The 13982-nt window shown below is 43.2% G+C and overlaps 2 protein-coding genes and 1 pseudogene across 4 annotated transcripts in view; 1 reads left to right on the top strand and 2 right to left on the bottom strand.

The window, feature by feature from the left end:
* On the bottom strand, positions 1-6007 carry LOC135574113 (protein rpi-1-like; annotated as a pseudogene).
* A 48-nt stretch (positions 6008-6055) lies between these two features.
* On the bottom strand, positions 6056-10805 carry iqcc (IQ motif containing C). The gene is made up of 5 exons (XM_029674966.2): positions 10678-10805; positions 9824-9964; positions 7036-7357; positions 6777-6901; positions 6056-6645 (listed from the first exon to the last, which is right to left on the bottom strand). Exons 1-5 carry the CDS (start codon positions 10711-10713, stop codon positions 6610-6612), a joined length of 660 nt encoding a protein of 219 aa, XP_029530826.1. The 5' UTR covers positions 10714-10805; the 3' UTR covers positions 6056-6609.
* Positions 10806-10972: 167 nt separating this feature from the next.
* The window catches only part of fancm (FA complementation group M), a 67971-nt gene continuing 64961 nt past the window's right edge, over positions 10973-13982 (top strand). For all 3 annotated transcript variants that reach the window (XM_029674964.2, XM_029674963.2, XM_029674961.2), the window contains exons 1-4: positions 10973-11793; positions 11891-12063; positions 12877-12954; positions 13214-13372. In XM_029674964.2, the coding sequence (XP_029530824.2) occupies positions 11061-11793; positions 11891-12063; positions 12877-12954; positions 13214-13372 (1143 nt within the window). In that variant the 5' untranslated portion in view covers positions 10973-11060. The remainder of the gene's footprint in view (positions 11794-11890; positions 12064-12876; positions 12955-13213; positions 13373-13982) is intronic.

Genomic DNA, 13982 nt, shown 5'->3' with positions numbered 1-13982 from the left:
TTATGCTTAATCTTCACCTTTAATAATAATTAAGCTTTTGCAATAGCATTTTGACTTTCAACAGTTCAGTATCTCTAATGAAAAGTTGAGAGTCGTCAACATAATGGCAAATGGGATCCTTTATAGCAAAGATCCACCCCCCCTAGACGACATGACAAACCACAGGTCTTAGGAACTTACACAAAGAAAGACTTTACTTCAGAGAGGAATATCCCCTAGCCAGACAGAGTTGGCTATACATTATCGTTCAGTTTGGTCTCCTAAACAAAGCTCTTATCTCGTCCTTGGTACAAAATGGTACCAAGACATTACCCCCACCCTATGATTATATATCAAATTGTCATTTAGATACAACCAATTCTAAATACAACCAATCCTGGACAAACTCACGGAGAGGAGAGTGGGGCTATAGGTCAAGATAGGAACAACAAAAGAGGGAGCATAGAATGATTCCAGACACTGCCATCCTCCTCTCCCCGATGGGAAAAGTAGGGAGTGACTGGCACACAGACACAGTGGAGCAAAAGATATGTTTACACATGATGACACCTTGACCTCTCCCTTCTCTGCGGCCCAAGCAACTTAGTCCTGACAGAGAACAGATAACTGCCAATGGCCACCACTATAGTACAACAAAATACATTCTTATGAGAAATAACTCCTAAGCATATCATGAAAATAAAACATCTTATCTATGTTACCCAACTAATTGTGATTATTCCCCAACAAGGGACTGGTGCACTTCATAAAATATATGGCATCAGAGGATGGAAAATGATGTGGATACATTGAAGCAACATCTCAAGACATCAGTCAGGAAGTTCAGAAAACCAGTCCGTATCTGGTGTGACCACCATTTGCCTTATGCAGCGTGACACATCTTCTTCGCAAAGCTGATAAAGCTGTTGATTGTGACCTGTGGAATGTTCTCCAACTCCAATTCATTGGTTTTACGAAGTTGCTGGATATTAGCAGAAACTGGAGCACGCTGTTGTACATGTCGATCCATAGCATCCCAAACATGCTCCATGGGTGACACTTCTGGTGAGAATGCAGGCCATGGAAGAACAGACATTTTCAGGTTCCAGGAATTGTGTACAGATCTTTGCGACATGGGGCCGTGCATTATCATGCTGAAACACGTGGTGATGGTGGCGGATGAGTGACACGACAATGGGTCTCAGGATCTCGTCACAGTATCTCTGTGCATTCAAATTGCCATCGATAAAATGCAATTGTGTTCGTTGTCCATAGCTTATGCCTGCCCATGCTATAACCCCACCGCCACCATGGGGCACTTTGTTCACAACGTTGACATTAGCAAACCGCTCGCCCAAAATATGCCCTACACGTCGTTTGCGGTTGTGAGGCTGGTAGGACGTACTTCCAAATTCTCTAAAACGATGTTGGAGGCGGCTTATGATAGAGAAACAAACATTAATTTCTTAGGCAACAGCTCTGGTGGACATTTCTGCAGTCAGCATGCCAAGTGCACACTCCCTCAAAACTTGATACATCTATGGCATTGTGTTGTGTGACAAAACTTCACATTTTAGAGTGGCCTTTTATTGTCCCAAGCACCGTTTAATGAGCTTCTTGATATGCCACACCTGTCAGGTGGATGCATTATCTTGGCAAAGGAAAAATGCTCACCAACAGGGATATGAACAAATGTGTGCACAAAATGTTAGACAAAGAAGCTTATTGTGCATATGGAACATTTCTGGGATCTTTATTTCCGCTCATGAAACATGGGACCAGCACTTTACATGTTGCATTTATATATTTTTTCCGTATAATAAACCTCATACATCATTTCAAGGAGAGAAGTGAAAGATGGTCCAATTACACTACTTAAGGAAAGAAATAACAGTTCAAACTTCATTGTCCCCAGAGGGAAATTTAGTTGCAGGCAGGGGTAACATTTAAAAAAAAAAACACATAGTACATAGATTTTGTTTCTTCTTCTTCAGGCAATAGAATGCATTCGAAAATCAGATACTGCACCATTTAATTCCCTATCCCTACTTGGGCCAAGTGTTTAACATGTTTTAGCCGGTGGGTACAAAGGAGTGCTTGTATCAGTTGCTTTTTAGTCTGGTTTGTATCTGGAACCTGAGGGTAGAAGTTGGAACGCGGAGTGGAGGGGGGTGGTTGCTGTCCTGGAACGGAGGGTTTTGGGTAAGGAGGACAATAAGAGTGGAGGAGAGAAAAGAGGTATACCTGGTCAACAGGAAGATCTACTGCTGTGTTCTCATTCTCCAGCACCTCCTCAGCCCCCTGCACCTCCTCTCTCCTCCTCCGTACACATCCTTTGAACACACTGGCCTGGGCTGCAATGCACACACACACACACACATGAACGATAAATCATCGTAAGTGTGTACAGACACAATCATGAATACAATTACTTTACACTATGCCAGGGGTCTCAAACATGCGGCCCAGGGGCCACATCATGCCCACAAGTTGCTTTCTTGTGGTTCCACCTCTGATATCTAATTCCTATTCAAATCAGGCCCTCCGTGAGAACAGCAAAACTGACACTGGCCCCCAGGTAATTGGAGTTGTTTGTGTGCTCTTACCTGGTCCACTACTTGGCAGAGGCCTAGGTTGGGCTCTTGTTCCTCACAGGTCTGGCGTAGAAGATAGCGCTCACCTCCTTCTTTGGTCTCCTTTGAATGGCTGGGAGTGTCGTCTTCCCTACTTCGTCCCCCGTTGACTTCACCCTCCGTCCGTCCGACTGGAACCACAACATCAGAGTCGTGTTCATTGGACACCATATGGAAGAAAACAGACACACAGGGTGGGACTACCTGGACTTATAAGAAAAGCACATTTTTTGCTAGTGTTTCGACTGTACCTCTGGAGAGTCCAGGAAGAGCAGAGTCACTGTATCTGTCCTCAGGGCCCCCTGGTTGCCTTCCTGCCCTGAGCAAGGCAAAGGGAGACAGTGTGTACCTTTATTACCACGCTCAATTGTCCTACAGACAAAATAAATATAAAATATGAATCAGTAGATGATAAGCACAAAGATACCTCATATCTCCTTAATTCCAGGGTAAATTCTGGAAAATAATGGAAAATTGAAATTCATATAATATAGAATTCAATATTTGAACAACAAAAAATCTGCCCCCCCCCCCCCTCTTGACGACAGAGAGAAAAATGAAAGATTGTAAACTTAATTTCCTGTATTTCTAGCCATTTTGCCATGGGGAGTAGAGAAATGTTGCAGTTTTAATTTATGCAAGTCTACACATTTTGCCATCGGGCGGAGAGAAGTTAATCAAAAAAAATGTATAACACATTTCATGCATTTACTACTCCTTTTGCCATGGGGCAGAGAGACATTTTTAAAAATGTTTTACTTAGCTGACATTGCTAATTGTTAGCTGACATGGCTAATTAACTGACATTTCAGACATTTCACAATAAGCGGTTATCACTTAGGGCCACGCACCCTTCAGTCAGAGGGCAGTGTCCATGGCAACATACGTCATCATCCTGGCCAATAACACATCTACATAGACAGATTGAGTGGCCCACTTGAATGAATAACTAAACAATATAGCCACTCCGTCCACAAAATTGCCACTGACCTTACTATTAGGCCCAAAGGCTATTGAGGCAAGCCCTGTTAATATCACTTGTTTCTGACCACATAATATAACAACAAAATCAATACTTCAAACTAAACCTAGCCACAGACGGATAATAATGTTTCTACAGTGTTTCCACTTTGATGTGGCACTATGCAACGTTGTTGTATTTAAACCGAGCGGTAGGCATGGGGGCTGTCAGTGAGGGGCTGCATACAGGTGTAGGATCTTAATTTGATTACTCTTTTGTTGCAAGCACAGCAGGAAATGCAAATTTCCACTTTGAAATTTCAGACTTGATTTGCCCTAATGAGAAATGTATCAACCCCAATAAAAAATGGCCATGAATTATAATCCACATGCTAATTCACGTTTCCTGTTGCTGCAGGATTATTTACCTGCTGTAGCAAACTGGCTCAAACTAAGATCCTACATCTGTAGGCTGTGTATCAGGCCTGCCCAGGCATGTTCAGAGCCCTGATAACACAGTGGCAAAACAACATCTGTGCCAACCCAAGTGTCACACGATCGCCTTTCTACTGTTTCATATTAACTCAGTGGTGTAGAGAAAGAATGCTGACGGGCACGTTATGGTGGCCTTTCTGGTCCCAGTCAGATAATGGAGATTTATATTAGTTTTAGGAGTACGATATTGCTCCAAAGCAGTACACACACTCCACAGCTGAAAATGAAATACATTCATATCTTGCTATCCAACCAATTGGACTGAATAAAAAGCAAGCCCTTTCCATTGTGCGAATGGCTATTGAGATGCTGCGCTTGAAATGGCCTTGCATGACAAGCATCCATGACACGTCCGAGAGTCCTTTGCATAATGTTACCTCATCAAGACCTATCCTCCTTTGATATGTGAATGTATCTGATGATAAGAGAGAGCTATTGAAATGGGCCAACAATTACCTAAGACACCGGGTGACAGCTTGAATACAGCACAGAACATTGACGTTATTATGGTGCTTATTTACATATTTGTCTTGGTACTGGTTCTGATCCACCTGATTTCAGTGGATGTGTTAGTGTGACCACCCCCCTCGGAGCGTTCCAGTGGCGAGTCCGAGATGGGTTAGGCCTGGATTCATGAGTAATGGACCCGACAGAGAGCCGCCACACACAGAAAAGCATATTGAACCTTACCCTGAGCTCCTTCTCTGGGTACAGGCTGCTTTTTCAGCCCTGTGTTCAAATAACTGTACGGAGAAACCAAGAGACATGTCAAGGGTTCACACGTCATCCCCAATGTCAATGAGACATAGACCGCTTGACCCATGTCTGTATAAAATATTTGCATAATGGTTTACGAGCTTCATGTGTATTGGGCACACAATTGCATTACATCTCATAGGAAACGTTAACTTGGACAAAAATAATGTAACCTACTGTGTCTAGGCATTTACACAAGTCATGGTAGACATACATGGTCGACATGAATAAATGGACCATTGAACATACAGGTGTAGAATTAAGACCATTTCCAGAGAATTCATAATTCTGCCTGGTAGACTACTACTCACGCCAGCTTCTTCAACCTCTCAAAGCCTGCAGCTACGTACTTGGCCCCGGTCTGGAGGTCATGCAGCTCCCTGACCCGGTGACCCTGACGGGGGGTGTACAGGGTCTTCACAAGGCTAGTGTATGGATGCAGTGGGTCACGTCATTGAGGAATGCCTCCATGGTGGCCACCTGTTGATGGTTGACCACGAACCTCCTGCCGAGTAGAAGGGGTCACCGTTCCTGTAGACCATCACGCTCTTGACCGGAGGCAGGAGAGTTGCTGACCCACTAGAAGCCATTTCACCAGATGCGGTCTTTGTCCCCGTCTGCTCGGGGTCTAACACACCACCTCTCATACACTCAAACCGTAGAAGGCTAGAAGAGTGTTGAAATGTTTGAATTAGGTGAGACCCCCTTCTGTTGTTGTGTTCTGTGTGGTGGTCTCTCACAGCTCTGGACTGTCCTGCTTTCTCTGCTCTCTCTCACACACACACATCTCAAGCGGCTGTATTTCCTGGTTGCCATGGCAGCAAGGCCAGCAATGACTGACTCTGTGGGCAAAACCATCAGCAGCAACAAACGACAAGAAGAGGAGAGTGCAGGAGCAATAGACAGAGAGAGAGCAAGGGGACAGTGTTGTAAGCTAAACAAATAAGAAACCATAAACTTATGCATCATCTTCAAAAAAACACTCAAAAACCCATTGAATTGACATGGTCAAATTCACAAGTGAAGCCTAATGCTAGTTCTGTAGTATGTACAACGGAAACAGTAGTTAAAGCTCAGGGACAACACCTCTACAATAGGTTTGGCTCCGGGAGTTGACTTGAAGTACCTTTTCCATTCATCCATTTCAAACATTCTCCCTTGTTTGACCTTTTATGGGCTGTCAAGAAAGCAGCTTTTGTGTTGTCGATATCCACACAAACAAGAACAGTATGTTGAATTGTATAACTGCACTTTAATGATTGTATGGAGTATGTGGTCTCAATGGGAAATACGAGCTTGTGTGGATCACCTGAGATACACTACAGGCAGCAGGAATTCCCTTGAATCTCTCCCGTAACTTATTTGAAAAGAATGGAGATCACCATAGTTATATGGAACGATGAAGACAATAGCAGTGACGTGAAGCAACATCACATGTAGCACTGACAGCAACAACGCAAGTATTATTCTTATTAAAAAACATAGCTATAATATACTTGACCACGCCATCAATGGATAGTTACAAACATAAACATTATTCATAATGTTTTCCCCAAACATTCACTCTGTGCCACTCATACACATCTTGAATAAATACCCCCCCCAAATAAAAAAATAAATATACATTTAATTATACCCCTCCCAGTGTGGGATAGCTAGATTAATTTATTTGGTATATGATTATTTATGTATCTTAACATAATTTCATTTATCAACATGGGGAAAGATTCAGTCCTTCAGATCAATGTCCAGTTTAGAGAAACAGCCTCTCCTTGGTCCTCTGCCATTAGGAAATATTCAGACTCTCTTTCAGTGACAGGTACTGAGAGAGAGAGAGAGAGAAAAGAAAGATAATGTAATTGTTAACCTTGCATTGAATATTGGTCTTATTCTTCAACACAATCAATGAAAACAATGCGACAATGACATAAAATTACAGAAAACGGCTTTCACTTTTTTACGGCTGGCAATAGCTTGTTGAAGCCATAGCATCTCCATGGCCAGAGTGTTCCTGTGTAGCTGCAAGGCTTCAGGGGTATGGGGCTCGTCCTGGGCCAGACTACGCCACCGCTGGGAACCTGGGAAAAGGCAGACACGTTCAGAGCAAGTCATTAACTTACATGCCCTAAAAACAATGAGTATAAAGTCTCTAAAAACAAGCATATTTGGATTCACACACACTAAACTTTTATTTGACCCACGCACACCTTACCTTTCTGAAAACAACCATCTCGACCCAGACTGCTCCAGACAGTGGTCGTATCCCCTGTGCTCTCCAGCACGCCTCCTCCATCCAGCTGCTCCCCCTGACTGCCCTCAGTCTCCCCCTCACCCCCAGGTGGACAAGAAGAAGGCCTGGAGGAGCCCCTGGAGATGGATGCCCGTCCATGGCTGTAGGGGTCATCTCTCTCTGGTTCTAGCCTATCGGACATAAGCTGTGCCCCTTCTCTCTCCCCTGGCTGCTCCAGAGGATGGCTTCCCCTGTCTGGTGCTTCTTCCGCATGTTTTTTGGTGAAGATACCAGATGGGCCACCCTGTATGGTAGAGTACAATAACATGTGCTAGATACACAAACGGTGCAGAAAATGACAAGCAGAACTTACAGTCTTCGAGAGAATGGCAAACTCATCAAGGACCTCAGCCACCCGAGCCATGGTTTGTTCACCACGCTACCAGACGGTGGACACAGTACAGGTGCATCAAAGCTGGAGTTGAGAGGTTGAAAAACAGCTTCTATTTCCAGGCCATCAGACTGTTAAATAGTCACCACTAGCCGGCCAGATTATTTGACTTATAATTCACTGTATCACAATTCCAGTTGGTCAGAAGTTTACATACACTAAGTTGACTGTGCCTTTAAATAGCTTGGAAAATTCCAGAAAATGATGGCATGGCTTTTGAAGCTTCTGATAGGTTAATTGACATAATTTGAGTCAATTGGAGGTGTACCTGTGGATGTATTTCAATGCCTACCTTCAAACTCAGTGCCTCTTTGCTTGACATCAAGGGGAAATCAAAAGAAATCAGCCAAGACCTCAGAAAATAAATTGTAGACCTCCACAAGTCTGGTTCATCCTTGGCAGCAATTTCCAAATGCCTGAAGGTACCACGTCCATCTGTACAAACAATAGTATGCAAGTATAAACACCATGGGACCACGCAGCCGTCATACTGCTCAGGAAGGAGACGTGTTCTGTCTCCTAGAGATGAACGTTCTTTGATGCGAGAAGTGCAAATCAATCCCAGAACAGCAGCAAAGGACCTTGTGAAGATGCTGGAGGAAACAGCATCTATAAACAGGAAATCTATATCCACAGTAAAAAGGAGTCCTATATCGACGTAACTTGAAAGGCCGTTCAGCAAGGAAGAAGCCACTGCTCCAAAACCGCCATAAATAAGCCAGACTATGGTTTGCAACTAACTACACATGGGGACAAAGATCGTACTTTTTGGAGAAATGTTCTCTGGTCTGATGAAACAAAAATAGAACTGTTTGGCCATAATGACCATCGTTATGTTTGGAGGGAAAAGGGGAGGCTTGCAAGCTGAAGAACACCATCATGTTGTTGGGGTGCTTTGCTGCAGGAGGGACTGGTGCACTTCACAAAATAGATGGCACCATGAGGATGGAAAATAATGTGGATATATTGAAGCAACATCTCAAGACATCAGTCAGGAAGTTAAAGCTTGGTGGCAAATGGTTCTTCCAAATGGACAATGACCCAAAGCATACTTCCAAAGTTGTGGCAAAATCGCTCAAGGACAACAAAGTCAAGGTATTGGAGTGGCCATCACAAAGCCCTGACCTCAATCCTATAGAAAATGTGTGGGCAGAACTGAAAAAGCATGTGTGGACAAGGAGGCCTACAAACCTGACTCAGTTACGACCTCAACCCAATTGAGATGGTTTGGGATGAGTTGGACCGCAGAGTGAAGGAAAAGCAGCCAACAAGTGCTCAGCATAGAAAATCATTCCTCATGAAGCTGGTTGAGTTAATTCCAAGAGTGTGCAAAGCTGTCAAAGGCAAAGGGTGGCTACTTTGAAGAATCTCAAATACACTTTTTTTTGTTTACTACATGATCCATTTGTGTTATGTCAAAGTTTTGATATATTCCCTATTATTCTACAATGTAGAAAATAGTAATAATAAAGAAAAACCCTTGAATGAGTAGGCGTTCTAAAACTTTGACTGGTAGTGTACATATATTTATATTACACTGACATTGCTCATTCTAATATTTTTACGTTGCTTTTGTTTGTGTATTGTTAGTTATTACTGCACTGTTGAAGATACAGTGCATTCGGAAGGTATTCAGACCCCTAGACTTTTTCCACATTTTGTTATGTTACAGCCTTATTCTAGAATGGATAATATTAAAAGACTAAATCTAATCTCCAAACAATAACAAAGCATAATCAGGTTTAGACATTTTTGAAAATATATCACAAATAAAACACTGAAATACCTTATTTACATAAGTATTCTGACCCTTTGCTATGAGACCCAAAAGGTGCATTCCGTTTCCATTGATCATCCTTGAGATGTTTCTACAACTTGACTGGAGTCCACCTGTGGTAAATTCAATTGATTGGACATGATTTGGAAAGGCACACACCTGTCTATATAAAGTCCCACAGTTGACAGTGTATGTCAGAGCAAAAAACAAGCCTTGAGGTCGAAAGAATGGTCTGTGGAGCGCCGAGACAGGATTGTGTCGAGGCACAAATCAGGGGAAGGGTACCAAAAAATGTATGCAGCATTGAAGGTCCCTAAGAACATAGTGGCCTCCATCATTCTTAAATGGAAGAAGTTTGGAACCACCAAGACTCTTCCCAGAGCTGGCCACCTGGCCAAACTAACAAAATGTGGAAAAAGTAAAGGGGCCTAATACTAATACTTTCCGAATGCACTGTAAGAGTTTCGCTACACCCACGATAACATCAGCAGAATGTGTGTATGCATCCAATAACATTTTATTTGAAACCTTAAAATGCTTACGTCTTTGAAGTGAGGAATGGCAATAATGTGCCCCTTCCACTCTAAGTGGTTCACTTCTCCATCGATATCTCTCACAATGTCCTCAAACTCTGAACGTGCGCAGTTGATCTCCTTTCTCATCAGATATCCACGAGCGTGTGCCTGTGGGAAAGGGGTGAGGTGACCACTGTGTTAGTGTTGGCTACAACACCTGGTGAGGTTAAACTTGTTCGCTAGTAGTAGTGTCGCAATTGACAACTAGAGCTACGAACCAACAACCCTTCAGTAACTGGGAGAGCACATTTCCACCTCTGCCATTTAGGTCCCTCCAGAACTATTGGCAGGGTCTGTTGTATACAGAATGACCACACTATTCCACCTCTTCGGAGAAGCCTCTATTCCCAAAGCAAATGGAAACACTTCCATCAAATGAAGGAGGCTCCTGTGATAATCTACCCGACTTTAGAGCAAGGGTACAGAGCAAGTTGTAGTACACTTGCCTACTGTGCCATAAAGGTCCAGACCGTTTGGCAGAGTACATTCACATTCAGGGAATCTACACTATCATAAAAAGCTAGCTACATACATTTTGTGAATACAACCCTGTTCAACAGAGGCTGTAGTTAGCTACAATACTGTATTAAGCTAGCAGCTAGAACGCATCGTGTTACGTTGTTAACGTTAGCTAGTAACTTAAGCCTCCCACCCACACTCAGTCCCCGCTGCCAGCCAACACTAGCTAAAGTTAGCTTTGAAGCTGCTTTCAAGCAACATGCACGCAGCTATAGTAGCAAGACAACACAGGTAAGCAAACGAGCATTCTTTGTTTGGATACGCCGGCCAGCCAGCTAAGTTAGTTAGTTAGCTGCTTTTACCTGAAAAAGTATGAAAGTACACTCGCGTCCCTCCATTGCTATGGTAACGAGGCAAAGTTCGCGGGAAATAAACAGAGTTGTGTTCCTTTTCCGGTGTCACAATCACGTCAAGTGAAAATAAAAGTCCCTTCGTGAAATGTGTAATTTAAAATATATATCAACATCTCCTTATACGTTGGAAACTCGTCTATATGTCTAATATATTCAAATCTATTATTAGTCATTTCTGCGTTATGTCGCTATTGGTGTTTATTTTGAAAAATATGTGAGCGACCCCGGAAGTACTTATTTTTGCAAATTTCGTAACGCTACGGCTGTCCAAAAATATTTGGCTGTCTGGTCTCCGTATGGCGTCTTGCTAAAAATTAACGCCACACGCGAAAATGAGTGGTGTGAACCAAATGACTTTGTTCCAGACGTGGGGAGCATCTGTTCCGCAAAAGGTTAGTCAAACGAATAATGTAAAGAAGTCTTCCGGACGACGAAAAACAACGCAAAACAGCAGGGGCAGCACAGCAGCCTCAGTCAAGACTCAGAAAAGGGAGACTGGTATAACTTTGCCGCCCCCGGCGCCCCGTAACACGCTATGGGGTGAATTTGATCAGGGGTCCACAGCTGACAGCGAGGTGAGAGATTTCGAGGAGGTTGTTGCTGCTGCTGCTGAAGAAGATGATGATGATTTAATGGTAGTTGCTGTTTATGAGGCGGAAAAGTCTTTGCAAATTGATGGAAACCTTGGACAACATAGTGAACACACAACAAATGTTGAGAGCACTTGTCTCACACAGATAAGCTCAAGTGGATCAACATATTACAAAGACTTCCCTGGCCTTGACAGCTCCTCTGCAAAGGTATGGATCTACCCCACCAACTATCCCATAAGGGACTACCAACTAAAGATATCGGAGGCAGCTTTATTTCAGAATACGCTGGTATGCCTCCCCACTGGCCTGGGCAAGACTTTCATTGCTGCTGTGGTAATGTACAACTTTTATCGATGGTATCCATCTGGAAAGATAGTTTTCATGGCACCAACAAAACCCCTGGTGGCACAACAAATAGAAGCGTGCTACAAAGTGATGGGTATTCCACAGACACACATGGCAGAGTTGACAGGTAAGTTGCCACACATGTATCTTAAACGTGTTTAAGCAGGGCCATGGCAAGGCCATAAAACATGTCTTGTCTGACATTTCCATTCCTTTTCCACCAGGGAGCACGCAGGCTCAGCAGAGGCAGGAACTGTGGAGGTCCAGGCGCATCTTCTTCCTCACTCCCCAGGTGTTGGTGAACGACCTGTCTCGAGCCACCTGCCCCGCGCTGCACGTCAAGTGTGTGGTGATTGACGAGGCTCACAAGGCCCTGGGGAATCATGCCTATTGCCAGGTATCTAACACTTAAAACCATACCTGAGAATGTTTCTGCCTTAACTAAGGTAGTTTGTGTTGAGCTTTACATTTATGTCAATGACCATTACAGACCAGAGGTAAGCTATTTCACCACTGTTCTATAACTGATACTGGCTCCAGTTACCACCAGAGGGATTGATTGATTGATAGAATTTATTAGATGATTAGAAGTAATAGGCTTGTCCAGCCGGTGACAGGATGACATGCATACAAGAAAACACAAAGCCCAGATGCTTATTTTCATTGCTGTCCTCAAAATCAAATCAAATCCTATGTTATTGGTTGCATACACGTGTTTAGCAGATGTTATTGCGGGTGTAGCGAAATGCTTGTGTTTCTAGCTCTGACAGTGCAGTAATAGCTAACAAATAATATCTAACAATTTCACAACATATACACACAAATCTAAGTAAAGGAATATAATTAAATATTTGGGTGAGCAATATCAGTGGCATAGACTAAGATACAGTAGAATAGAATACAGTATATACATATGAGATGGGTAATGCAAAATATGTAAACATTATTAAAGTGACTAGTGTTCCATTTATTAAAGTGGCCAGTGATTTCAATTCTATGTATATGGGGCAGCAGCCTCTAATGTGCTAGTGATTGCAGCAATAATTATCAACAGCAGAGGTGCCTGTTTGAGAGACCTTGTGAGAAAAATACCCCCAATCAAACCGCCATGTTATTTCTCAGATATTGTTTTTGTGACACCTTAAATCTATTCTCTAGTGACTGTTAAATTGCGGGAATAATAGCACGTTGTCACTGCTTCTCTCCTCAGGTGGTGAGACAGTTGGGGAGCCAGACTCAACAGTTTCGCATCTTGGCACTCAGCGCCACGCCAGGTGGAGACACAAATGTGAGCAGCACAGCCTCTTTCACAACACTGAGGATGTTTACAACTATTATTTTGACCTTATGATGCTTTCAAAAGGGTATTAAATGGACTAACATGACATGATGCACTGGCATTCTATAATGATGTACCACTTCAACCATTTACAAGAGAACAGAAATGATATTCCACCTCAATAGTATTCACATTGTGTAGGATTATCACCCAAATTACCTACTTCCTAGAAATCTATCAACTCACTCCTGACTGTCTTCCTCTGCAGTCAGTGCAGCATGTCATATCCAACCTGCTGATCTCCCACATTGAGCTGCGGTCTGAAGAGAGCCCTGACATCCAGGCCCACTCCCACCAGCGCAGCCTGGAGAAGGTGGTGGTTCCCTTGGGGGAGTCGCTGGCCGGGCACCAGGCACTCTACCTACAGGTAGGCACCATAGATCCTCTCATATCAGACTTGGTGGCACAGATTGTTTTCCTGGAAATGTGATGTAGCTTATGTTAACTAGAAAGGTAAACAGTGTTCCTATCTGTATGACAGCTGTAGAGCCTTCCAAGACACAATAATAACATTTATGTTTTGTTAGCTTTTTGAACTTTGTGGTGAAGGAGTGGCCTTTTGAGGCTGGTTCCCTTTTGATCCTGGGTTATGTGATATTTGTGTTGGTGCACTGTCACCATCATCTGGCTGAGATTTGTTATTGCAGGATGTTTTTTTTCAACTGTCCCGTACTTGGGAGTAAACATTCTCTTTTGCCATCTCAGTGTGGTACAACTTAATTCATTATTTCTAACAATATGGTGAGAAGCTGCATACCAGGGTGCACTGTAGTTGTTTGTCAATGTGCCCATTTCAGACTAATTGGTCTCAATTGGCTGGAGTGGTAGAATGTTGTGGCTGTTAGAGCAAAGGGCCAATCCACCAGCTACTCATCCAGCACTGTAGCTCCAACCTCAATCAGTGTCACCTGTCAAGCCACTGGAGCTGAAGTGACTGGCTGCTATGCGAATCAGATAAATGAACGCTCCGATAGGTG

The sequence above is a fragment of the Oncorhynchus nerka genome, linkage group LG12 (assembly GCF_034236695.1).
Source record: "Oncorhynchus nerka isolate Pitt River linkage group LG12, Oner_Uvic_2.0, whole genome shotgun sequence".
Classification (NCBI taxonomy): Eukaryota; Metazoa; Chordata; class Actinopteri; order Salmoniformes; family Salmonidae; genus Oncorhynchus; species Oncorhynchus nerka.
The sequence above is the reverse complement of the archived record's forward strand: the minus strand, read 5'-3'. Positions and strand labels throughout refer to the sequence as shown.